The sequence below is a fragment of the Nyctereutes procyonoides genome, unplaced genomic scaffold (genome assembly GCF_905146905.1).
Source record: "Nyctereutes procyonoides isolate TBG_1078 unplaced genomic scaffold, NYPRO_anot_genome, whole genome shotgun sequence".
NCBI classification, from domain to species: Eukaryota; Metazoa; Chordata; class Mammalia; order Carnivora; family Canidae; genus Nyctereutes; species Nyctereutes procyonoides.
Window position 1 is genome coordinate 53,914,659 of NW_026575133.1, and position 27,719 is coordinate 53,942,377.

At 35.3% G+C, this 27,719-nt stretch overlaps 1 protein-coding gene across 1 annotated transcript in view; it reads left to right on the forward strand.

Annotated features, from left to right (window-relative positions):
* The window catches only part of PPP2R2A (protein phosphatase 2 regulatory subunit Balpha), an 85,598-nt gene extending 62,125 nt beyond the window's left edge, over nucleotides 1-23,473 (forward strand). The window contains exons 4-10 of the mRNA XM_055300123.1: nucleotides 8,167-8,332; nucleotides 12,849-12,961; nucleotides 13,637-13,814; nucleotides 15,078-15,242; nucleotides 16,170-16,339; nucleotides 19,274-19,365; nucleotides 22,472-23,473. Coding sequence (XP_055156098.1) covers nucleotides 8,167-8,332; nucleotides 12,849-12,961; nucleotides 13,637-13,814; nucleotides 15,078-15,242; nucleotides 16,170-16,339; nucleotides 19,274-19,365; nucleotides 22,472-22,751 — 1,164 coding nt within the window. The 3' untranslated portion in view covers nucleotides 22,752-23,473. The remainder of the gene's footprint in view (nucleotides 1-8,166; nucleotides 8,333-12,848; nucleotides 12,962-13,636; nucleotides 13,815-15,077; nucleotides 15,243-16,169; nucleotides 16,340-19,273; nucleotides 19,366-22,471) is intronic.
* The last annotated feature ends 4,246 nt before the right edge of the window (nucleotides 23,474-27,719 follow it).

Below are 27,719 nucleotides of genomic sequence, written 5' to 3' on the forward strand. Positions count from 1 at the left end.
CACCATCATTGTGATCAGTTGAGAAGACACTTGAAATTTCTTTTTGTTTTCTATTTATACCATTGATTGTGTTGTATTTTGCTTTATTATAGAAAGTTTCACTGTTTGCATCGATAGTGGTTTGTTATCAGATATGAATTGATTTTTTGTGTGTGTGCCATTTCTCTCATTGCCCCTGAATGGCCCTTTTCACAAGACTCTAATAAAACTCTTTAAAGTACCTTGAAATAGAAAACAAATGATTACCTGTTACAAATATGATTTTAAAGGCGCATTAGTAAACAGTAGCTAAGTTTTAGCAGTGTTCTGTTTGGAAGCTTAAAAACCTATTCTCATTTATAGGAGATGATCAAAGTAAAAATACATTTAGTTTTATTTAAAACTTCTGTTTTGTTCAAGGAGCACAGGAAATCCTACATTTTCAGAGTTTTATTTAAAAAGAAGAGAATTAGTAAAAGCATAGTGCAGTAATTTATATTTAGAATTAGCTGTTAATAGACTATCAAGTGCCATTCTTTTCAGAGATTGTTTTTAATTCCTCATGATTCTCTTAATATGTTTATCATGGAAAATATGAAAACTATAATTTTCACAAAGAAAAGATAAACATAAAAAATCATCCCATCTCATGAGTCAAGACCAGTCTGTGTCTGTGCTTGTTCTGGGGTTTTTGTTTTTATTTTGCAGAATTAGAATCATGTTGAACATGTCAATCATTCTATAACTTTCAGCTTTAATATCTGTTGATGTTTACTCAGGTTAGTCTCATTCTCAGGGAAGTGAATGGTCTCTTCATTGCAACCATTGAATGGAAAGGAGTGCATACGTAATTGGAAGAACACTCCAATCTGATTTTATAACTTAGGTGACAGAAGTTTAATAAATACGTAGCTTGTGGGAACTGCAGAAGACGGGTAGCAGAAAGCATTGTGCATAAGTTAATATGATTGAGAAACATTGATCTGCCATTGGATGTAATCGACTCTGGTATTTCACAATTTACTTCATTTGATGGACATTGAGGCATTTTATGCATTAATTTGATACATCTTTGCATACATTGTTTTCTATTAGGTTATACTTTGAAGTGGAGTTGTTGGGTATCTGTATTTTTTTAAGACTTTCAATATGTATTAACAAATTTGCCTCCAGAAAAGCTGTATAAATTTATACTTCTGCCAGTAGTATATGACTTTGTGCCTATTTCGAGGAACATTAGAACATTTTTATTCATCAGTTTAAGGACAAAACAGTATTCCTTAGTTTTGATTACTAATGATAATGAGCAGTTATATGTATATTTACTGATCATTTTTTATATAAATTGCCAGCTTTTGACCTTTGTCCTCTTTCAGAGTAAAGTATTAGTATTTTTCCTAGTGATTTTTTTTAATATGGGTATTTTAGATGTTCCTTTTTTTTTTTTTAAGATTGTATTTATTTATTCATGAGAGACACAGGGAGGCAGGCCGAGACACAGGCAGGGGGAGAAGCAGGCTCCATGCGGGAAGCCCAATGTGGGACTCGATCCTGCGTCTCCAGGATTACACCCTGGGCCAAAGGGAGGCACTAAAACGCTGACCCACCCAGGCATCCCTTTCCTAGTGATTTTTAAGGACCTTTTAAGACAGTAACTTGCTATCTTGAAGATAAAATTTTCTTGCCATTATATATTTTTTTGACCTTTAAACATTTTCTTAGTAGATACAAGCCTTTCTCTGTTCTTTGTTTTTGTATGTATTTATTTACTTACTTACTTATTTATTTTAAAGATTTTATTTATTCATGAGAGACACACAGAGAGAGAGAAGCAGAGACACAGGCAGAGGGAGGAGCAGGGTCCATGCAAGGAGCCCGAGGTGGGACTCGATCCCGGGACTCCAGGAGCAGGCACTCGACCGCTGAGCCACCCAGGGATCCCGTTTTTGTTTTTATACAAAAAAGTTCTCTTTCACTTCAAAATATATAGAAATTCATCATTGTATTTTTCTTTTGCTGCTATTACTTATTTTTAAGCATTTAATTGTTCCCTTTGGAATTTACTTTTATATATAAGAAATGAAGTTCCAGTCCCCTTGTCAAATGGTTGGTTCTAACACCACTGAATTTTACTATTATTATATATTTTGTTTTAGTTTGTTTGAACCTAAGGGGGCAATTGAGTTCATGACATATCATAATAAGATCCTTTCTTTCAGTAAACAAACCTGTGTGCATAGGTGTGCAGGAAGGAGCAAATGCATTACACATAACATGCTCCCTTCACCTCTCCCTAACATGGATAATAATTTGAATGTGTTCTGTAATAAGTATTTTGTTTTTGTGCAGTTATTTAACTGTAGCAAAATATCACGTAACTTGTGATTTCTCAACAATCTCCAAGTATATAATACAATACTGCCAACCATATACTCAGTATTGTACAACATATTCCTAGGGAACCCCCCCCCTAGTCACCCCCCACACACACACACACCCCGCATCCTGCAGAACTGAAACTCTGTAACCACCGAACAACTTCCTACCAGCCCCTGGAACCACCATTCTTGGTTTTTCTGTGAAGTTGGGATACTTTAAGATACCTCATAAGTGGGATCATAAAGTATTTGTCTTTTTCTGACTGGATTGTTTGACTTAACATTAACTCCTTATGGTTCCTGCATGAGTTCCTTTTTATGGCTGAATAATATTGGTGTGTGTTTGTATGTCACATTTTCTTTATTAATTTATCCGTCAGTGGACATTTAGTTTGCTTCCACAACATGGCTATTTTGAATAATCTCTTTTGAGATCTTGTTTTCAATTCTTTTGAATATATATCCAGAAGTAGCATAACTAGATCACAGGGTAGTTCTGTTTCAAGGAACCTCCATACTGTTTTCAAAGTGGCTGCACCTTTTATGTGCTATGTATATGTTTTTTACACTTGATTGGAATAAACTCAAAAAAGCATACAAAACATTAGTAGATTATCACATAGCAGACATGTAAAGTCAAGAAATAGATGGGCAGTCCGGGTGGCTCAGTGTCAGGTAAGTGTCTATCTTGTGATTTCAGCTAAGATCATGATTTCATGGGTCATGAGAAGCCCTGCATAGGGTTCCATATTCAGTGGAGAGTCTGCTTGAGATTTTCTCTCTCCCTCTGCCCTTCCACCCGCTTGCACATGGCCCTCGCTCTCACTCATGCTTTCTCTCTCAAATAAATACATAAATCTTGAAATAAAAAATAGAAATAGAACTTCCCACCCTTCCACATAACCCTTCTCGTTCCCCTTCTAAGCCACTAATTTGTTCTTCCTCCCCTTATAAGCCTGTTTGTAAGCCTGTCTTCTAACACCTAGTTTGATCTTAACAGTTTTAGAACCTTTTTTTTTTTTTTTTAGATTTTATGTATTCATGAGAGACAGAGGCAGAAACATAGGCAGAGGGAGAAGCAGGCTCAGAAGCAGGCTCAGAAGCAGGCTCCTCTTGAGCTTGATGTGGGACTTGATCCCAGGACCCAGGAACCTGAGCTGAAGGCAGACACTCAACCACTGAGCCACCCCAGGTGCCTCTAGTTTTAGAACTTTTTATAAATAGAATCATTAAGTGTCATGTCTGGTCTTTGCTCAATATTGCATTTGCAAATATAATTTGCTCATGTTCTTTCGTATTACGTACCACAGTTTATCCATTATGTTGTAGATGGACACATTTTGGTTGTTTTCATTTGTGGCTATTAATGCAGGGTGCCTGGATGGCTCAGTCCGGGAAGCATCTGCTTTCAGCTCAAGTCATCATCCCAGGGTCCTGGGATTGAGCCCCCAAATCAGGCTCTCTGTTAAGTGGGGAGTCTGCTTCTCTCTCTCCCTCTGCCTCCTGCTCCCCCTGCTTGTGTTCTCTGTCAAATAAATAAAAATCTTAAAAAAAAAAGAAAAATGCAGCTGTGAACATTCTTGATTATATTTTTTGATGCACACAGTCATGCATAAAATCATGTCATTTGGTATAAGAGTAAAAAGTTCTGTCAATTTTATTTTCGTGAACAATATATGAAAATTCTGACTGTTCAATAACTTTGCCAGTGTTTAATATAAGAGTACAGTACAGTTTATCAATGATTTCCTTGAGCTTACTCCGTTTTTTGTTTTTTGTTTTTTTTTTTTGCCTTGCATCAGAAATACTTCTCTATCCCAAGGTCCCAGATGACATACCTACATATGTGTTAGATTCTTTTAGATGTGTGCGTGTCTGGTATGGTAGTCATTTGCTCCATGCATCCATTTAAATTTTGATTAAGTAAATTTAAAGTTCATTTCTTCAGTCACTGTAGTCACATTTCAGGTGCTCAGTAATGACATGTAGTTAGTGACTACCATATTGGGCAGCATAGATAACAGACTCTTAACCACCATTACAGAAAGCTGTCTTGGCCAGTGTTGTCCTGGAACCTGATTATTGAACATTCATGTTTGTATTTCTGATTCACCTGGAATCAATTTATAGGAGTGCTTTGAGATAGGTAGTAGAGGTCAAGGTTCATTTTTCTTTACATATGAATAGCAAATTGACCAAAGCCATTTAATGATAAAACTGTCCTGTCTCAGCAGTGCTCCTTTGTCATAATTCAGGGCTATTTCTGGGCCCTTTGTTCTGTTCCATTGGTTTATTTGTAAGTACTGTGTGAGTACCACAGTGTCTTATTACTCTGCTTTAAAACTTGGTCATGTTGGGAATATAAGGGAAGGGAGAAGAAATGTGTGGGAAATATCAGAAAGGGAGACAGAACATAAAGATTTCTAATTCTGGGAAATGAACTAGGGGTGGTGGAGGGGGAGGAGGGCGGGGGGTGGGGGTGAATGGGTGACGGGCACTGAGGGGGACACTTGACGGGATGAGCACTGGGTGTTATTCTGTATGTTGGTAAATTGAACACCAATAAAAATTAATTTATTAAAAAAAACTTGGTCATGTATAGTATCCTTTATTCATTTATGACTTTTATTTTTTGAGATGTGTAATTTGCATTTTTATGTACTGTGTCTTCAGTGCACATGAATACTATATCTCACATCTCATTTTGTTTCCTGCTGTTTTTTTTTTTAAACTAAGGACTACGTTTTCAAGATCTTTTTGTCTTGCTATATGTACCTCTAACCCATTTCTCCTGATGTCTGCACTATACTCTTAATTGCCAGGTTAATTACAACCTCCTTTACTGTACCAGCACCACCTTTTATTCTTTCTGGTCATTTAGAAAATCTTTTTTTTTTTTTTAAGATTTTATTTATTCATGAGAGACACAGAGGGAGAGGGAAGAGACATAGGCAGAGGGAGAAGCAGGCTCCATGCAGGAAGCCTGATGTGGGACTTGATCCAGGACTCCAGGATCATGCCCTGAGCCAAAGGCAGATGCTCAGCTGCTGAGCCACCCAGGCGTCCCTCATTTAGAAAATCTTTACTGAATCCCTGTTATATGCCAGGCACTATTACATGTTTTGAAGATAAAGCTCTTTTAAACTTTTGTATTTATGTTTAAATGTATATATATTTATTTATATAAATAGATTGGTTAAGAAAGTAGGTCCTCTCTTTGTGAAAACAGACTACAGAAAAGGGAGTTGTAAACAGCCTTGCAAGTAAAACACAAATATGCAGCCTTTCTAGAATGTGTCAGTTCTCCATGATTGTAGGGAAATTTTGAAACAAAAAAGCATTTTTAAGTGCATTCTTCTTTGACACAGTGTTGACAGGGAATTGCATTTCCTTTTCATATTTTGCTCACTGTACTTAGTTCATACTTGCTCGCTGTCATGATCATTGTAATAATAGAAACATCTCTCCCTGAGTTTAGGCAAAATCTCAACCCACTTTTGGCTACGAGTCCAGCTCTCTGCAGTCCATGAAGTCAGTCTCCATTCATGCATCTTTTTATGGTTTCTTCTCTTTGTTACTACTGCTGTCATCTCTGCTGCTGTTCTTTGTTCTTGTTGATTTGTTTTTAAAAATTCTTTCACTGTAATTTTAGTAGAGTTTAAGGAGTATGGATATTAATATACGAGCCTAGCCTGGCATCTCTAACTTTGTAGGCATAACATTCTTGTGTGGTGTATTTTTTTCCTCTGTTGAAAAGAAACATTGCTTCTTGAAATCCATTAAGACTGCTAATCTCTAATCACCTCTATGATTCTGTTTTTGCATTCTTTAATAGATGTTTAGACCATGTGGTAATTATTGAGTCTTTAGGGTGATGGGGTTGTTTTGTTCATTTGTTTTAGAGGGTGTGTTCCTATGTTTGTGTTTTTCTTACCATCTTTTATGTTGTGACCCATATAAACCCAGTTTTTGCATAAAGAACTTTATGTGTTTGCCTTTTGTTCTCTATATCGCTTACCTGAATCAAGTGGACCTACTTTTTTAAACTAAGGTTTTAGTAAAACCTTACACAAGTTACTTAAAGGTAGAAGTAGGTTTTAAATCTCTATACTTGTAGGACTTGATGTACACAGTGCTGTAGTTTCTTAAGCTCAAAAAACAGCATTCATATTAAAAATTGAATTGCTGTTAAGGGGTTTTTTTGAGAATAGCACAACAGACCTTTAGAAACAATAATTTTCGGTAAAAGATTTATTGAATTTCTTCCTATAAAGCAATAGTAGCATATACATATTTAATAGATTAGGTTATGTGATTTGGCATAAAACTGTGGTAAAGAGGGGCACCTGAGTGGCTCAGTGGTTGAGCGTCTGCCTTTGGCTCAGGTCATGATCCCCAGGGTCCTGGGATCGAGTCCCACATTGAGCTCCCTACAGGGACCCTGCTTCTCCCTCTGCCTCTCTCTGTGTGTCTCTCATGAATAAATAAATAAAATCTTAAAAAAAAAAAGAAAGAAACTGTGGTAATGAGACTAGGGTTTTAATCCCCAGTGGGGATTATGTTTTTTGGTATGCCTTGCATTCTTAATATTGGCAAACTCAATAATAATTGATACTGCTATCATAGGGTTCAAATATAACTGGAACGGAATGACCAATCCAGATAATCAAGCTGCTGTACAAAAACAACCCAAAACAAGCTTTTAAGGTGATGATTCACTAAGGTTTTCTTTTATATGTAGAACAATAACTAATGAGCCATTCTTTTAATCAAGTAATCTTAAACATTTCATTTGATAAATTCACTTTTACTTTTGTATAGTTGGCTATCAGTAATATCTTTCCTTTAAACTATTTTTCCATAGGTTCTTCTTTGAACTAGACTTTTAATGTTTTTGACGGAAAGATTTTTAATCATGTGATAATCATGTGATAATAGGTTAAAAGGTGAAATTCTCTCATGGTTATAATTCTCACTTTTGTGAAGATACTAGTGTTAACTGAAGAAGTTGACGAGTAGTTGCTTTAGCTAATAGTTTAAACTATATTCACTTTACCCAGATACTAACTGAAATAAATCATCAGTGTGTGCTAGGCTCATAAGGCTAAATAACTTAAGGAGAGGAAGCAATTGTTGATGGGTTTGTGGGGTGAGGTTTGCTGGGTAATGCTTTATGTGAACTTAATGAGTCACAGAGCTCTGTAACTGTGGTCTTGGGGGAAGCTGGGGTCAGATGATACTATTACGTTGATGGAGTTCTTAAATAAGAGTTTTTCAGCAGTGACATGACCTAGAGACAGGCATGAGAAAGGAAGAGGAGGAAGACAATACATGCAATAAATAACTGATTGATGGTTGACCCTACAGTGGACAGAGAAAGAAAGTGTGCCGCAGCCAGCTGTTTTCTAACAAGCTTTTATTTATTCTTCCCTTTTAATTTTTTATTTTAATCTTCCCTTTTTAAAAAGGTGAGCTCCCTCATTAAGGGTGCTTAGATTTTTTTTTTTTACTAGTAGTTCTTTACTATTTATTATATAATGATAAATTAGTAATCAGATTGATCAATATTTTAATGTCATTTTCCTATTGAATTGGGCCCAGGCTTTTTATTAAGCTTTTCCCTTTTTTGTGAGGAGCTGTTTTACTTATTCCTAAAGGCCTTAAATATTTAAAAAAAACCCACTATAGTTGTATTTAAGATGCAGGTAATTAATTAACCAGAATTTGCAAGGTCTGTTGGAATTGATTGCATGTTTATGTTTTGAAATATTTCTCAACAATGGTCCAAATATTTTTGTTTCCATTTTAGAACAAAATCCAGTCTCATAGCAGAGGAGAATATAATGTTTACAGCACCTTTCAGAGCCATGAACCAGAGTTTGACTACTTGAAAAGTTTAGAAATAGAAGAAAAGATCAACAAAATTAGGTGGTTACCCCAGAAAAATGCTGCTCAGTTTTTATTGTCTACCAATGGTAAGTGTTAAATTTTTTTCCTGTTAAATTTTTTTCCTTTTATATGCCTTTTATATATATGTGTGTACATATATCCTGTACAGTGCTTAACTTTTACAAAGAGGAATAGATGTTCAGAAAGTTCAGAATAGATGTTCAGAAAGACACTTGGAAATAGACGTCTTCCCTATACATGATGTGTAAATTCTTCTTTGTCTTCCCTTTTTTCTTTTAGTTTTTAAATTCTGTGAAAAAGATCTCAGGTGTCCATATTCTTTTGGTATATACACACTCTGTAGTGCAAAAAGGACTTTACCACTGGATTTTAGATCAGGTACCATTTGTACCACATCTTGGTTTAGTTGCCTTTGGCACATTATAACACAAGTCAAATTTTCCTCATCGGCAAACTGATGATGGTAATAATGTAATAGTATTGTTATGGGTAGTAAATATGATATATATGATGATGATGATGATGATAAATACCCCAAGCAGATGTGTTGGGACATACATAATTCATGTATTGGGATATTTGTTCTTAGTAATTTTGGCAGTTCACTTCTTACAGGATAAAGTATTTTTCTTTTTAATAATGGGAAATGTTTAAAATAAAGGCTGAACTAGAATAAGAAAGTCCTATGTACCCATCATCCAGCTTTAGCGCTTCTCAGTTCGAAGCCAGTTGTTTGTTCAGGTACTTCTGCTTTCCCTCCTCAGTATTGTTCGGGAACAAATCCCATTTCGATTCATTTATGGATTAAATCTTAATTACCCCTCACTTCTCTGTTCATACTTGCATGTGTGTAACCAGATGAGACTTTCTAGACAGTAAATTCTACAAACGCTCAGTAGAGGGAGAGGCCCTGGGGATTCTAGTCATTGGGTCTTGGGTATGTGATCCTGTGTAGTATTTTCTATAGACAATCAACAGTGTCTCCCAAATAGATTTACCATGTGAATTTTTAAGTCATTGATTAATAATACAAATTATTTTAAAGGGCACTACACAGTGCATTGTAGGTTTCTGTCTTTTGTTGTTACTGTTAATGAGCACTAAATAAAATACAATTATTTGGGGCTACATTATTTTTTTTGTGATAAAAAACAGAACCCACTGTAGAAGAATAATACAAGTGGGAATTTTACAGACTGTTGTGTCTGGATGTGGTGGGATGGGAAAAGGATGGAAGGAATAGAACTTAAGCTATATCTGGAGAGCTATTGTTTACAAAGAAAGAAAATAATGGGAGAATGTCAATATCTCTTAAATCTAAGTCATAACTTTATATTATCTGGTATGTTTGCCTCTGTAAGATTGAGCATAACAGTTCCTCTTCCCCTACATGTAACAGGCCTTTTGGCTCATAAAAGATGAACTCCTAAAGGGAGGTGGTGTAAAATAGCATGAAACATCCCCCACCTTTGATTGACTAAAAATAATCTCACTTTGGTCTTATATGGATTTCCCATGGTCATCATCAGCCGTCCAGTGTTTTCCAGGTCATTTTTATTCACATAACTTCATAGTGCCCTCCTTACAACTTTGGTTCATTTAATTTATCTTCACGTAACTTTATTCTCTTTCTCTCCTTTTGCTTTCTCGGAGTTTTCCACAATTCTTCCACATTGCAAAATGTCCACCTCTAACCTATTGACCGTGGATCTTGAATATATGAGTAATACAGAGTTTACCAGTAAATACCTTGTGTTTTAACAGCTGTTAATAAGTTTTTAAATAACAAAGCCACATTTCCACAGGGAAACTTGGTAGATGGTTTTCCCTGTCCTACTCTCTCTTTATGGTGAGAGAAACACTGGGACTTTTGGACTTCTGGAATACTCTTTACTCGTTAGTATTGACAATGTAGGGAAACACCATAGAGCACTCTTAACCTTTTGGAAATGACAGATTTCTTTAAGGAATCCAATAATACTCTTACAGAAAAATACATATATTTACATAATTTTGCATGTAGTTCTATGGAGTTTGATTATTGTCACATACTTCTAGTTGGCCAAAAACTACAGTTAATTAAATCACTACTATAGAGCTTAATTTTGACTTTTTAAAAATTTGTCCTAATTATTAAAATATTTTATTTCTGACATGCCTTGTTTCCAGGCATTGCACTGAAATTGTATAGTACTTTTCTATCCTGTGTTTATGCTATTAAGTTTTTTAAACCTCTTAAGTGACAAATTTTATCACATAAAATTTTTTTTAAAGTGTAGCATATTTTTAAAAATCTGTTTATTCAGTTCTTCGTGATTTTAAAAAAATTAATTTTCTTCCTAAAACACTATTAGAAACCACAAACTAATTACATCTTATTTGAAAATTTTGATAAGTGCATGGTTATTTATCTGGACCTTTGGTAAGGATGATGAATTTGTACAGGGCACAAGGCAGTTATGGGGGTTGGGTGAAGGGAAGCTTTTCATCCTTATTTTTAGATACTTCCAAAATAATGAGTTTAGGCTTGACTTATTAATAACATTTGGGGACAAGTAAAATATCCTAAAATATATAGATCTTTACCTAACTTATATTTTATATGTATATCTATAAAATAAACATAGTACATAGAAAACACATACAACTTCATGATAATTCTAACCAGGATCACTAGGGTTTAGATGAAATATTAGATTACAAGTTAGTAAAGTTAGCAGTTCTTTTCTGCTTATACTCCTCTTTGTAAAGGTTATTCACAGAGGTAGCTAGCATGCTCTTCACCACCAGGCGGAGAGAGGTGGCAGGGCTACAGGAGTCCCTGCTACCTCTCTATATGATAAAATCTTATAAAGTATCTCTATACACTATTTTTAAAAATTGTACCAAATTGCTTATGAAAGGACCATTAAGAATGATAATGAATGCAATTTTAGGATTATAACACAAAGCATTAAATAAACATGCATGAGTCTGTAATGATTTTTTTGTAATGATTTAAATAAACAATTAGTTGAATAAATAAGCAGGGAGGGGAGATGCTTCTTACAGGAGAATTTCAAATAATATTTGGATGGATGCTTCTCCTTATAGGGACTATAACTTGGTTCTTCTTTAAGTGTGGACTGAACTTAGAGATTCATTTCCAAAGAATAGAGTATGAGAAGGGGGAAATTAGTAACTGTGCAATGGAGAAATCTGGCAGATACTGCCTTAACCAAGTGAACAGAATTATCATCTCCAGTGGAAAAGTAATGTTGATACCATGTATACCTTCTTTTCACCTCTGGTATTCTTCCTAAAAACCCAGTGATCCCAGTCTGATCATGAGAAAACTGCAGATATACCCAGTAGAGGCACATTCTTTAGTACTTTACTGCTGCTTCTCAGAACTGTCAGGATGACGAAAAATAAGAAAAGTCTGAGAAATTGTTAAAATGAGAGAGACTAGGGAAACTTGACAATTAAATACACTGTTGTTTGGATCCTGGCATAGAAGGGGATGTTAAGTAGAAAACCTGGTGGATTCTGAGTAAAGTCTGGAGTTCAGTTAGTAGTAACATACAATGTTAATTTCTTGGTTTTAACAATCATACCTGTGGTGGCATAAGATGTTGACATTAGAGGAAATTAGATGAAGGGTATAATGGAAACACTGCTATCTTTGCAACTTTATTGTAAGTCTAAACTTGCTCCAAATGTTCGTTATAAAAATACTATTTTATATATTCTTGATACCCACAAATTTTGTCTTAAAGAATTTGAGGACATAGCTTTATTTTATTAATTATTTTAAAGATTTTATTTATTTGATAGAGAGCCAGAAAGCATAAACAGGGTGGGGAGAGAGGCTAGCAGAGGGAGGAGAAGTAGGGAGCTTGATGCAGGGATTGAACCCAGGGCCTCAGGATCATAACCTGAGCTGAAGGCAGGAGCTTAACCAACTAAGCCACCCAGACATTTCAGGACATAGCTTTAATTGGTCTTTTTTTTTTTTTCAGACTCTGATGCCAACTTGACTTGAATCCTTAATACAACAGGGAAGGATTTAAACAGAGGCATCCAGTCTGTAAAGGAATTTGTTGAGTCTTTGGTAGCATCTGCTAGGAAGTATGGGACCAAGGGAGATAGATACTCCTCTCTCATTTTTATTCTAAATTATAGGCTATCCTAATAACTCTGCCATTTATTTTCTTTTAAAAATAAAATATTAAGTATATATATGTATGTGTATGTACAGATATGTAGGTGCTTATATACACACACACAACTTTTCTCCCCTCTAGCTTTAATTATTTTTAAAGGACAAGAGCCTGACTGTGACTTGATTTTAATATCAAATAGTACTTTGACTGTCATTAACATGAAATTTGTGATGTCTATACTGTATTTCTATGTATATGTGTTTTTTATTCACTGGGTAATAGGAAATTTGTTTTTTATTAAGTCACGTAAGAGATTTTATTCTTGGAATCCTTTTAGGTGAAAAATGAAATAGCATGTTTAAATGTGCCTTAAATGTTTTTCTTCTATTAGTATTGCTGGGGTTTTTTTGAGGACTTTTTTCATTTTTCTCTCCAGATAAAACAATAAAATTATGGAAAATCAGTGAAAGGGACAAAAGACCAGAAGGGTATAACTTGAAAGAGGAAGATGGAAGGTATAGAGATCCTACTACAGTCACTACACTACGAGTAAGTACTTAAAAAAATAATGGTAATTCTGATGATTAGGTTTCAGTATCTATATTATATATTCTAGATCCTGAGCAGAACTTGGATAGGATTAACTATAATCTGCACCCCCGTCCCCCAACAACTTTATAACCAGATAGGACTTAAAAACTCCTCTGTTTTAAATAACTGTGTCTCGCAGAGAGGTCCCGCTGTGCCAGGGGCTGACCCAGGACCCAATACAATGCCACACTCTTTTGTCCTCATGGTTTGAATGTCAACTATTACAACTTTAAGTTTCAAGATTAATTTTATTTGAGATCAGAAAAGTAGAAATGGACCAGGTACTTTAGTTGCAGCTAAGAAATACCAGAAATTAGATGCTTTGAGCTAATTTCCTTCTTAGCCACTTCAAACCAGAACATTTAGCTTTGCAAATCTCCAGCCAAAGATTTGAACTAGAAAGCACAGCAAATCCTAATAGTATTCCTATCACTCAATAAATTGACCAAATTACTAATTTTTCGCCCTTATTTTAACATTTTAAGGATCAGCATCAGTTGCTTTATAAAACTAAATCTGTGTAATATAGTACATTGTTCCCTCAAAAACTAGGATAAAGAACTGAACTTTAAATGCTGTTGTAAATAGTGAGCATTTTGTAATGACCATTTTTTTCCTGTGTCTTATTGACAGGTGCCAGTCTTTAGGCCCATGGACCTAATGGTTGAGGCCAGTCCACGAAGAATATTTGCCAATGCTCATACATATCACATCAACTCAATTTCTATTAATAGTGATTATGAAACATATTTATCTGCAGACGATTTACGGATTAATCTTTGGCATCTGGAGATCACAGACAGGAGTTTTAGTATCCATTTGGTTTCTTTTTTTGGTGTTTGGTAAAGAAAGCATGTTGTGCCCATACTACATTTATTTTCATCTCTCCTTTTATTTATTCTCTTTATAGTAGCTTCTTGCTTTATGCCCCTTTTTCTTTGTGTTTAAGTGACTAGACAGTGGGGGAAGTTCTTTGATAAAGAGCATAATGTATTAATAGGATTCTTAGAATTTTAAGTGCTATTAGACTAAGTTTAGTACTTCATACTAAGTACTTTGCTATGATACTGTGTATATTAAATACTGTTATACCTATAAGAATAGGCATTTTTTTAATGGTTGAGTTTTTTATAAAACAAATTTATGGAGTACTATTCATTAAAAATGTAATTACAAAAATATTCTTAGTAAAGTTAGCAAAAGAAATTCATATCCGTTATGATGCATGGTGGTATAAAGTCAAAAGAAATACTTCTCCAAACACCACTTTCATTGTTTATATTATCCTTCTGAATACTTTCTGTACATATACAAGTGTGTGATACAGACATACCTGGCATACACTTATAAATCTAGGATTATTTATAAATATATTTAAGTACCTTTTTTTAAAGAGGTTTTGAAGTGTTTGCAGTTATTATTGCTAGTGTTACTGTTTTATGTATTTTTAAGTAGACATCATTTGAAAAATCAATAGTTTACTGTAATTTATCCATAGTATCTAAAAGAGCTTGTTTCTGTGTAGCATTACCAGTCTAGTTAGTGGAAAGTCCTATTTACTAACCATTTATATTTTTTTTTTGTTCTTTTCTAGTTTTTTTAATTGGGTTTATATATATTGTTTTTTTGGGGGGTTTCTTTTAAAGCACCTTTTTTGTTATTAAATGAATCCACCCCTTTGTGGTGCAGATAGGTTCCCCTTTTTGCCCCTTTAAAGTTTTTTACTTTTATTTGGAATGTACACTAAGTCCTATTAATATTTAGGAAAATAAACTTACCAGTCTTTTCCTTATGGCTTCTGAGATTTGTATCATACTCAGAAAAAAAGGCCCCTCTTTTTATTATTATTATTTTTTTTTTTAGGCCCCTCTTATTTTAACATGATTTCTTCTAAGATTTTTTTTTCCCCCAAGCATTAGAAGTTCTGATTCCTCTGGGATTTATACTCCTATAAGGAGTAGAATCCATTTCAGAATGAATATTTGTGTTTAAGTTTATGAATGAATTTTAGGTTTGAGAAATGTAGAATTGTCCTTTTTCATAAGTGGAAATTCCTTAATAAAATGCTATTCAGATATTGTGGATATCAAGCCTGCCAATATGGAAGAGCTAACTGAGGTGATTACGGCAGCAGAATTCCATCCAAACAGCTGCAACACGTTTGTATACAGCAGCAGTAAAGGAACTATTCGGTTATGTGACATGCGGGCCTCTGCCCTCTGTGATAGGCATTCTAAACGTAAGTATACTGTGTCTTTTTTTCAAGTGCTGTTTTCTGTTTTTGAAACTGTGACTAACTTAGGTTTACAAGTCTAAAAACCTGTGTGCGCAGGGCCTCCTGTACCTTTTGGTAAGCTTTCTGACTCCACATGAGACATTGTATGTTATTCTACTGGAAGAACATAAAAGGCTTTCTTGGGAGCATGTCTGTCGATGTCTCAGTGGATATATTTTTAAATGGAATGTTATTTTTGAGTAACTTGGGGTTGGGCTTTCCAGGTCTCAAGTAAAGTAGTTCTTTTTTTTCTTCCCTCCTAACCTCCCTTCTCTATTTTCCTCCCACCCTTTCTTTATTGCTTTCTGTTTTGAGCTTTCTAGGAAGATTTTTCTGAGAAGAGATTTCCTTGGTTTAAAAAAAAAAAGTTTGAAAAAGCACTGGGTTGAAAAATTAAGGGGCTGCATTATTATTGTCTTCATGTTGTTGAGTATTTTTTAAACTCATGGAAAGTTCTACCTGGCCATAAAAAAAAATAAAATGTAAAAATAAAATAAAATGTGGTATACATTTGGGTGGTGTGTTCCCTTGTGGTGACAGTACAGGCAAAGTCATTGAGGTATATACAGAACTTAAACCCAGTGCACTTTGAAGTCAGAAGTCCTGGATGTGCCTGGTTCTGCTAAATCAGCTGTAGGCCCCTGGAGCATACTATATATACTTTGTATCTTTGAAGTCAATGTTAAGTCATTCCCCTTAGAAACTTAACAGGGAGGTTATGTTCTTATAGTCAATGTTTTTCAGTTCTGTACTAGCCTGTCATCTCTAGCTCACTCTTAGGAGGTTTGTGAATGGTTGTCTCAGCAAGGGCTTTGTTGAAGCCAGAATGTTCTACAACTTGCCTTTTTTTTTTTTTTTTTTTTTTTTTTTTTTTTTTTTGCTTGTTTTTAGTGTTTGAAGAACCTGAAGATCCCAGTAACAGGTCTTTTTTTTCTGAAATCATCTCCTCGATTTCCGATGTAAAATTCAGCCATAGTGGTCGATATATGATGACTAGAGACTATTTGTCAGTCAAAATTTGGGACTTAAATATGGAAAACAGACCTGTGGAAACATACCAGGTATTTATAGTTTTTTCTTTCAATTAGCATATACCCCATTTACTTCTAAGTCTTTATAGAGGAGGATTTTGTACTATGCATTAATCCCAATACAGCATGGTTGACCCTTAGGCTTTTTCTATAATTTGTGTTGTCTCTTCAGTTAAAGTGTGATATTGCTACCAGTTTGGTTCAATATTGACCATTTTTCCCCCACCACTGTCTACATTAATTTTTTTTTTTAAGATTTTATTTATTTATTCTTGAGAGACACAGGCAGAGGGGGAGAAGCAGGCTCCCTGCAAGGATCCCGATGTGGGACTTGTCCCTGCTCCTGGGATCATGCCTTGAGCCAAAGGCAGACGCTCAACCACTGAGCTACCCAGACTCCCTATCTACATTACACTTAAAGTGAGGAGGGAAAAGTACTCTCATAAGGTCTAGGTGGGGAAGAGAATTAGGGAGAATGGCCAGTCCTAGTAGAGATGTCCTGGTTGGAATATGTGGAATAGTTGAACTAGAGCTTATTAATCTTGGCATGCCCAGTGAAATAGACTGGCATTCTGCCTTTTGGCTCTTAAGCTAAAGGAGAAGAGCTTGAAAGCCCAGAGGATGGCTTGAGTTGTTTAGCTATCGGTTGTAGAATGTTAGTTCAGCCAGCCACGCTACCATTGATTCCCCTATCCTTTTCTTCTGGAAAAGAGAATAAAGAATAAAGACATGCACAACCAGGGACAGGAGCCCAGGTGGGGGCAAACAGAAACCTGAGGTAAGCCCTAGACCACAGTGTAGAAGACACTTGAACACTGTGTAAGAATACAGAATTTATAAATGGTACCTTCTTTATGTTGTGTTTTCCATAAAATAAGAATGATGTTTCTCAAACTTTTTAATCCTCTTTGATAAACATAAACTACTTAAGACTCTACCTTAATGGTATTTGAAAGTTTAAAATAAGTGCTATGTTGAAATAAAAGCCAAAGGGATACATCCTGCTTTGTTTTCAAATTACATTTGTGTAACTTCCAAGATTGTGATCTGTGTCCTGGGTGGTTCTCACTATCACCGCCACTGCCACCACCACCCCCTGGTTGCCATTGTGAATAATTGATTTGAACCTTAACTTCATAGTCTTTTAAAATTGGTGAGAAACCCTTGTATGTGCATTGTCTGTGCATTCTAAAACTTTGCTGAATTATGTTTTACCTGATTTGCAGGGGATTTTTTTCCCTATACTGAAATTGATTAGTGATTCAGAGTAGAGTCCCATTTTATACTCAGTGTATACAGATTCAACTGTTGTTGGATTTATATAAACAACTTACTGAGTTGTGTGTAACTAAAGAATATTTTGATCTTACTAATTTTTGCCTTCTATCCTGACCGTATGTGGGCTGCAGTTCCTTAGTGCTAACAAATTTGTGCTTTATGTCACATAGACATGGCCTGAATCATTCCAGTATACTTAAAAAGTTGAAACGGACACTTAAAATGACTTTAGGTTGTTTTATAAAGAATAGAGAATTCTAAGCATTTAGAAAGTGTAACTATTTTCTATCATTGATTCTTTTTTAAGGCTCTCTGTAAGTAAAAACAGTAAGATTGAGACAACACCCCCCCACCCCCCTCCCCCCATCATAACAAGAACTTTGGAACTTTCCTGTTTTGTAATTTCAGTGTTAAGATTGAAATGCTTTATTTCTCAGAATATATTTTTAAATACCAGGTTTATTGTTTAGTTTATCCCCTTGTGAAATACTAGTAAGTATAGAGTTACACCTCAAAAAATAGGTCCATTTTCATTAAGTTCTAATATTTTATAATATTTTAAAAGAATATCAAGTGATAAAAATTTTTCAGTGATGCATACATTGAGTAACTATATACAAATGATCCTTGAGCAACATGGTTTGAACCATGTGGATATACTTTATACATGGGTTTTTTCCTATAAAAATAAATACAGTACTGCAAATGTATTTTCCTTTTGGTTTTCTGAATACTTTCTTTCCTCTGGCCTACTTTGTTAGAAGAATATGGCATGTAATACATATTACATATAACATACAATGTAAGTGTTAACTTTGTTATCAGTAAGCTTCCCCAGCCAATTGTAGGCTATTGATAGTTAAGTTTCAGGGAGCCAAAAGTTACATGGGGATATTTATATATTTTTAAAAGATTTATCTATTTATTTGAGAAAGAGAAAAAGAGCATGAGCAGGAAGGGGCAGAGGGAAAGGGGGAGAGAATCTGAAACAGATACCATCTTGAGCATGGAGCCCGACATAGGACTCAATCTCAGGACCCCAAGATCACAACCTGAGCTGTAACCTAAGAGGGGGACACTTAACCAGCTGTGCCACCCAAGTGCTGCTGTATGCACATTTTTGACTGTGCAGGGGGATTAGTGCCCCTAATCCTCAAGCTGCTCAAGGGTCCGTTATGATTTATCACCAAACCAGGCTGTGCATTACATAGGCACTTGTAATGATAATGTAGACTTCAGTCATTTATACCCAGAAAATGGTATTTAAAAAGGAAGTAAAACATAATATTGAGTGTTATTTATCAGCAGTTAATGGACTGAAAAAAACAAATAACATATTCAACTATTGCTATAATAGTCTTTATTCTCTTATCTGTACCATTTTCAAATTTTTTAGCCTATTTTAGTCCAACTTATAAAGAATTCATGTGTCATGCCCCAAAGGGTATTTTTCTCTGTCCTACAGTAGGAAAATGTGTGTTAATGGAAGGGAGCTCATTTGTTTGTGAAAAGGATAAAATGCCTTTGTTGTTTCTAAGAATTGAGTTTTAATAAGATTACAGAGTATTATGTGTCTATATATCCTTTAAAAAATGAGTTATTTAAATCATTTTTCTAATATCACTTAACAGATCTTGAGTTGTAAATAAGTATATCTATAGTAATATATTTACATTTAAAACCCAGGTTCATGAATACCTCAGAAGTAAACTTTGTTCACTGTATGAAAATGACTGCATATTTGACAAATTTGAATGTTGTTGGAATGGATCTGACAGGTAATTGATTTTAATTTGAACTTCTCATTCAAATGTGCATTTTACTGCAGGAAGGAAATATGCTATTTCACTTCTAGTATGGTTGCCACGTTCACAAAAAAAACATAGCTTTTTTTAGATTGACATAAGTTACAAATCCTCTTCATTTTCCCTCAGTTTGCTTGAAATAAATTCAATAATCTTGTAGTAATAATAGCAGATGAAAATTAAACATTGTGTTTCACTAGGAAATATGAAAATACACAAAAAAGTCTAAATATCTTAGATTTAAATATCTTTAAATACTTTCCTTTTATGAATCAGATTAATGACGGTTTTGACGTGCCAACAATTAAAATGGTGATATTTCAGTTTGGTGGTTCCATCTCCTATGAAACAATTTTGAGGAATATTTTGGCAGTGGATAGTTCATGTGGAATGTTACACACCAGTTTTTCCGAATACATTAATATCTCATAGAAGTGGTAATTACTCTCTGTAATTTTAACCATATTACCATGAGTAATTAGGGTTTTTATAAGCCACAACTTTGCCATGGTGTATGATTCGTTTTTTACTATATCATGGAAATGTATGCCATTATTTCCAAGGATAAAGTAAGTCTTAATCTTTCAGTTTTTCCTTATCAGTATTTACTATTTATTGTGTTCCAATAAAACAGATAATAACAAAAGAAAACATAATTTGGAATTACTTAAACTTGCCTTCAAGGTCATTAAGGTACTTTTTATTTAATAGTTCAGTCAGTGAAGCTTGATAGCATTCAGGTTTCATGGTGTGTTCTGTGTTATAGAGGATGCTAGAAGTTGGATCATTTGTCTTTAGTATGGTTTTTAATATTACCTTTATCTGAATCTAACATGACACCCACAAATAGGCTGGCCACAGTAAACCAGACTAGGAAAAAGCAAGCTTTTGCCTTTGAATGCCACTGCTGTAACCGTAAGGCATCAGGAAGGGTGAAGGAAAGGGAAGAAGAGAAAGGAGAAATTCGCAGACAGGAAGAGAAGGAAGATACTGATACACTACGATCTGAGGCACTGGTACAACCAGCTCTTCCTCATGTTGTTGAAACATACTGTTGGCAGTTTTAAGTTACGTTTCATTATCAAAAAGGAATATTGATTTCCCTTAACGTTTAAAAACTTGTTTTGAAGTAATTTCAGGTGGGGAGAAAAATTGTAAGAGTGACACAAGTCTTATTTAGGCTTCCTCAGGTTTTCCTGTTACTGTTTGCTATGTCAGTCTCTTCTCTTTATTTCTCTCTCTATAAAGACACACAAAAAGATACACATACTTTATTTGTGAACCAATTGGGAGTAAACTCCGACTTGGTGCCCCATTGCCCTTAAACTTGTTAATGAGTATTTTCTAAAAGAGTCTCTGCTATGTAATGACGGGCAGTCCTCTAAAGCAGAACAGTTCCTGTTGGCACAGTCCTCCCATCAAATCTATGGAGTCCATTAAAATTTCACCAGTCCTCTTAGCCATGTCCTTCCTAGCAGAGAAAAAAATCCAGTTGAATATCCAGTCCAAAAGTATATGTAACATTGAGTTGTCCTATCTCGTTCTCCTTTAATCTGGAATGATAGTTTTTTATACTTTCCTTGTCTTCTGCAACTGTGACTTTTTTTTAAAAGGCAGGCCAATGATTTTATAGGATATTGCTTAATTTGAGTATTGTCAAATGTTTCCTTATGATTTAATTCAGGTTACACATTTTGGGCAGGTATACCACAGCATTTCTGAAATTCACAGATAGCCATAGACCTAGGTGTCCTAATCCATTAAAACCTCACAAATTCGAATAATACAAAGATGACAACCCAAATTACATAAATCATTTAAAAATAAATACAGTTGTATTACCCTTAGGTACATAAACCAGTTTGAGTTTGATTAAAATGTCAAGTGTCCTTTGGAGGAATTGACATTACTGAATAGATGGTAATCCTTTGTGTTTCACGTATGACCTATATAATGTATGATACTTGTAAATAGTCTTTTTAAAGCATTAAACAGTTCTTGACATTCTATAACCTTATTCACAATAGCAATTTAAACCATGGGGGAAGAACGTGGTAAGTAACCATAGCACCAGACACTTCCTAAATTTTTTTTTTCCCTAAGATTTTATTTATTTATTCATGAGAGAGAGAGAGAGAGGCAGAAACACAGGCAGAAGGAGAAGCAGACTCCCTGTGGGGAGCCTGATGCGGGACTCAATCCCAGAACACTGGGATTACGACATGAGCCAAAGTTAAATGCTCAACCACTGAGCCACCCAGGTAGCCCAGGCCCTTTCTAAATTAACAGTTTCAAATTTGTGAGGTTTTGCTTATTGGCTACTTTAAAACTTAGCAAATGTTGAGCAGTGATGGATGGAAAGTTGAACTGACAGAACTACCTTGGGTAGGGTTAAAATTCGGCAACTTTTTAAACAGATACTGTTAAAAATATTTGTCCCCCCGCAAAAAGTGCTTAAATTGTATTTGATGTTACAGGTAAAATGATTTCCTGCTAATACAAAATTTATTTTCTACTCTCTTAATATTCTCAGTAGGAGATTTCTTGTAAGCATCCTTAAGCTAGGATTATCCCAGCCAGAGAAGGTCCTGGGAATGAATTCCATAGTTTATAATTTAAATCACAAAATAAAGCATTGGTTTCTGATGAACAGTTACATACTTTGAATTTTGAAGGGTTTCAGAACCTTTGAGCCAACAGTTGGCTGATACTTCAAGAAGGTACCAGTGTGGTTAATCACATAGCCTGTAGTTGCGAAAACATTCAGCAGAGGTTATTTCAGTACTACTAAAAAGCAGTAATTGAGAATACACTCAGCTTTAGTGATAGTTTTGGTCGTCATGAAAAGGAGTCATTAATAGAAATCCAAGTTAACTAGCACTAACTAGTACCAGACTAGTTCTAGTTTGTTTGAATGATTGGTCCCTTGGTTGGTGTCAACAGCCCTCTCCCTAAATCCAAATCTGCTTGAAGTAGCTATTTCCTGTGGAGTAATAGGCTAGGTTTCATCACTGAATCATTTTACTGAAGATAAACTTTTGTTCATTTATTTGACTTCATACTCTTTTTACTTTTACAGTGTTGTCATGACCGGATCTTACAATAATTTCTTCAGAATGTTTGACAGGAACACCAAGCGAGACATAACCCTAGAGGCATCACGCGAGAACAACAAACCTCGCACGGTTTTGAAGCCACGCAAAGTCTGTGCAAGTGGCAAGCGAAAGAAAGATGAAATAAGTGTTGACAGCCTAGACTTCAACAAGAAAATCCTTCATACAGCCTGGCACCCCAAGGAAAATATCATTGCTGTAGCTACTACAAACAATCTGTATATATTTCAAGACAAAGTGAATTAGGGTTGGCATTCCCAACAGAAGAGCCCACTTCCTGCTTAGTTGAGATAGTTGAATCTAGCATTCGTACCTAAAAAAGAGAGAGGTCCATTGTGGCGCCCTTTTCCAGTGTTTGACAATGTGCCATTCGACAACACATTTTTTATAGCTACATGGAGAGATCTCTGTGGATTCATCACTGTGGTGTTCTCCATGTCTGCTAGCCATGTAGGTAAGGGTAGGGCACTTTTAATTTAAATGACTTCTTGCACCATCTTGCCTAATGGACTAGATTGGACTGTATCAACATTGATTTACTCCACTTTTTATGCCTTCCATTGTGATGACGTCAAACACAGTGAAAGCCTTCAGTCATGCTTATGGGATTTAATTGTGTATCCTCATTACTGTATCATTTGTGGGGTACACCCCTCCCCCCTTTTTTAAATTAAATACAGCTCATTCTTACTGTGGCTTGTAGCATTCCTCCTCTTCTGGCCTCCTGGACTCTTCCCCTTCATCTCTTTTACCCTTGCCCCCTCCACCCAGTCTTGGTGGTGGTATATTAAAAAATGAAAGAACGAAAGCACACAAAATGAGTCAGTTTGGGGTCAGTGGTAAAGGGGGTATATGTTGCGAACAAATGTTTTAATAACAGTTGGCTGTAATCACTCCTTGCCGTGTCTGGCACCGAAAATAAGGAAAAAAAATACTACTACTGAATAAAAGTGACAAAGAATGGAGAATCTGGTTTTCTTTTTTCTTTTTAATCTACCTCTTTAAGCCAATATTTTGTGTCATACTTTTGGGCGCAGTGAAATGAAATGAGTTTCCATTGTTTAATTGGTATTTTTGTTAATTATCTCTAAGAAGTGTTCTTTTACATGGTGAAGGAGAGGTCTTGGTTCTGTATGAACATGTTTTAAATATATATTGGTATTACTAAGGATTTCACAATCTATAAATTGCTAGAGATTTTTTTTTACTGTGGTTATAAGAGTATTGGATACATTGTATCTACACTTAACTCATCTGTTAATGAAATTGTTGTAAATGGAAACCAAATTTGTAGAACTTCATTTTTAAAGTCTTTTTACAGTGCTTAATTTCATTTTTGCCTTACTAAGTCAAAGACTTAAACTTTTTTAACAGTTTAAAACTTTTTTTGTCATTCAATCATAAAACATAAAACTATCCTCAAGTGATTTACAGATATAAAATTGACACTGCACTATTTTTTTTTTTGTATTTTACTGCTATCAAATCTGAATGAAATGTACTTTGCCATAGATGTTTTTCCTCTATTTTTGGTTTTCCAAAGTATTAATATTAAAGACAAACTTTAAAGGTACAGTGTTCAAAAAGTGCTTAATGGACTCCAACAGCTGCCTCAAATAAAAATATAGTAATCTGTATATGATTACATTTCCCTTAAGTGGTGATACCTATCCAAAGATGAAGAGTACTCCTATTTTTAATAGGTAGAATGTACCTTTGTCAGTCTTGCAGAAGCTTTAATGAAGAAACAAATGAACTTTATTTTTAAAAATAAAAATTGAGTAGGCCTTTATATTATTAGAGAATGGTCAGTGTGTTTTGGCTGAGCAGTAATAGACAACCTGGAATTTTAGAGGACTCTGAGTGCTTCTTCTATGTCCACTACCTATTGTTCTATTCTCATCAATGAAAAATGATTAGACAATTTGACCTTAATTCCCTCTACACTTCTACAAATATTATGTTCTTGTAAGTTAACATTTTTAGCACACAGGAGAAATTTTATGTAATAAAATTACTGTATCTTTTGGACTTAACAAATTTGAATTTGTATTTAAACACATGATATGTCTGATAATTCTTAAAGTAATGGCACTTTTACTAACTTATTTGGGGGTCTTGGGTGCATTCTTAATTTGTGTTATTTGTTCTTCACACTTGACTTGGAGTGGGATATCTTCCTGCCACGGTATCAAGCACTGATACTTGTCTCTGATCACGCAGTGTTCCAGACCTTTTTGGAAGATTGTTTCCCTAAAGTTTGGGTGTAGGTCTTGAGATAATGCCACCAAACAGCTCTTGGAAATTCTCTTCTGAATAAACAGTAGCTATAATGATTCTCACCCATGACACTTAAGGGTTAGTCTTTTATGTTTAAGAGAAACATTGCTAAAACTAAAATGCCTTTATAAAGGAATGCTATTATAATTTGTAATGATATTCTCAAGTATCAATTTTTAATTTATTTGATGTAGCGAAGTCTAAGCCCAGCCACTCATCTCATATGGTCATGGTTAATCTTTTTATTAATAAAAATTTTGCTTAGAATAAACTTAGTCTTGTCAAATTGCTTGTATTCTATTGTCTTGACACCTACATTCATATTCTATGCCTTCTGTCTTAACCTTTTTTTTTTTTTTAATTACAGTAGGAAAAAAGTCTCCTTTGATCTTTATTTAGTGGCTGGGCAATAGTTATAAATCTCCGTATCTATGTAAACACATTTATATTATAACTAACTACTGGATATTAAGCTTTCTTCTGTGAAGCCCTTAGTCTTTTGGAATAAATACTACATCCACGCACTTTTTTTTTTTCCTTTCAAATTGTGAGGATTTTTTTTTTTTTTTAAGTGAAGATCTTTGTAAACTTTCTATGTGAGGATGATTCTGGGTACAGATACTCCTAAAGAAAATAAGAAATAGGAAAACAGGTTCTTCTGGTGTGTAACAGGATTTATTTCAAGTAATAGGTTTTTAGTCTTGGAAAATTTATATGTGAAACCTAAACACTACTGACAAGTATTTTTAGTGGATCATAAATCATTACCTTCTTAGGGAGCACTTTCAGCATTTTTTTAATCCCATATACATTCATGTGGAGATAGTACTGTACACTTCTGGAAGAGTAAACCCAAGCCAAGAAATAAAAGTGAATGCTAGGTAATCGAGAAGTCAAATTATTTAGTATTTGAGAGCACTACCATTTGGATAGTGCACTATCTATTCAGTTGGTAACCGAAGTGGTGTGTGTGTTTTACTATGGCTAAAAAAGGTTTTTTACACACCTCTTGCCCCCCAGACTTTGGAACCTGACCCTGCTTCATTATGGAAAAATGCACATGAGGTCAAAACATCCTAACTCGTTAGTATTATCAAATGAATAATGACTTTACAAAGTCTTGGGATGTTCTCAAATGCTGGAGATACTTTTATAAGCATAATGCTAAATTGTCTCCTTGACCTCTTACTGCATTAGACTTTGTGACCCGTGTAAGCATTAAGAAATGGCCACCTTAGGTAATAAAAGAAGTGCCCACCTTATGGGCTTAAAGTTCATACATCTGAAAAGTTCCTCTTTAGCATAGAACCGGCCGTACTGGAGAAGGTATTTTCTGAAGAAGGCATTACGGAGATTTCTCCAAGAGGAGAGACCTGGCAAAAAACCCACTGGCATAAGGAGGAAAGCTAGCGCTTGTTTCTCGGTGTCCTGGCTCCGCGTACACTCAGTGGTGTGTGAACAGCAACAGGTTATTTGAGGGCTTTCCCGCTAGGGGGCAATGGTCCAGTCCCGAACATAACTTCCCAGGTATTTTTAGAGTGCACCGACAGGAGACTTCTGTAAGAGCTTGATTATTAAAAAGTAGATTGGGAACCAAACAAAGGGAGAGTTCAAAGTCGTATTTATGTCCGAATAAAACCAGTATTCCAGCAGCGCTTGAGGGCCCGGTGATAGAGGGGGGCTCCCACGTGTCAGTTCCCATGTCTCTTCTGGTCCTGTCTTGCTGGGAAAGCACCAAAAATGAATTTAGGGAAGAGCTGTGAGCTGTCCGTCATCGCCCACAGTCTGCCCAGCGCTTGGCGAAACCGATGCTTGCAGGCCATGCTCGCTTTCTCCTTGCCAGAGAGACCGGGAATTTCGTGTTGATTTCTGTTGAACTTCATGTTTACTCTAGAACACCATTTCCTTTTTAGGAATTTTTTTTTTTAATTTTTATTTATTTATGATAGGCACACAGTGAGAGAGAGAGAGAGAGAGAGGCAGAGACACAGGCAGAGGGAGAAGCAGGCTCCATGCACCAGGAGCCCGACATGGGATTCGATCCCGGGTCTCCAGGATCGCGCCCTGGGCCAAAGGCAGGCGCTAAACCGCTGCGCCACCCAGGGATCCCCACCATTTCCTTTTTAAAAATAACTTCTATATCTTGGAAATGTGTTTTTCAGGAGGTACAAAATGAAAAAATACCTCACCGGTAATCTCACCATGCAGAGAAAACATACTTGGCTTTTTTCTTTTTTCCCCACAGAAAATGGAATCCTGTATACAGTTTTATGTCCTATTTCTCCACTTAACGTTGTGTCTTGAGAATACTCTTTAAGCATGATTTCCCTGTCCGCAGAGCCTCCCATAGGTGGATAGTACACGATTTATTTCATCAGTTCCTGTTGTGGGACTGATTTTTGTTTTCATTTTTGTAAATAGAAGTATCAGAGTGTAAGATTTTAAGGATACATTTCTAGAAATATAGTGTATTAAAGGGTACAGATATATTTAAGATTTGATGTATCTTGTCAGATTTCTTTCCAAAACTGGAAGTTCATCACAAGTATATGGGATTAGGAACACCTGGGCAGCTCAGTGGTTGAGCATCTGCCTTCGGCTCAGGCTCAGGTCGTGATCCTGGAGTCCTGGGATCTAGTCCCACATGGGGCTCCCCATAGGGAGCCTGCTTCTCCCTCTGCCTCTGTCTCTGCCTCTCTCTGTGTCTCTCATGAGTAAATAAAATCTTTTTAAAAAGTATATGGGATTACCTGTATCCTCACACTCTCACTAATGAACAAAAATCCCATATTCTATCTTTATTAATTTGAAAAAATCGTAAGTGGTAAGCCAATTTGTTTTCATATTTCTAGCCAGATACTAATTTCTATAATCTAGATAAGACATGTGCTCTGTAAATATTTTCTCCCCGTCTATACTTGTCTTTTCATTCCC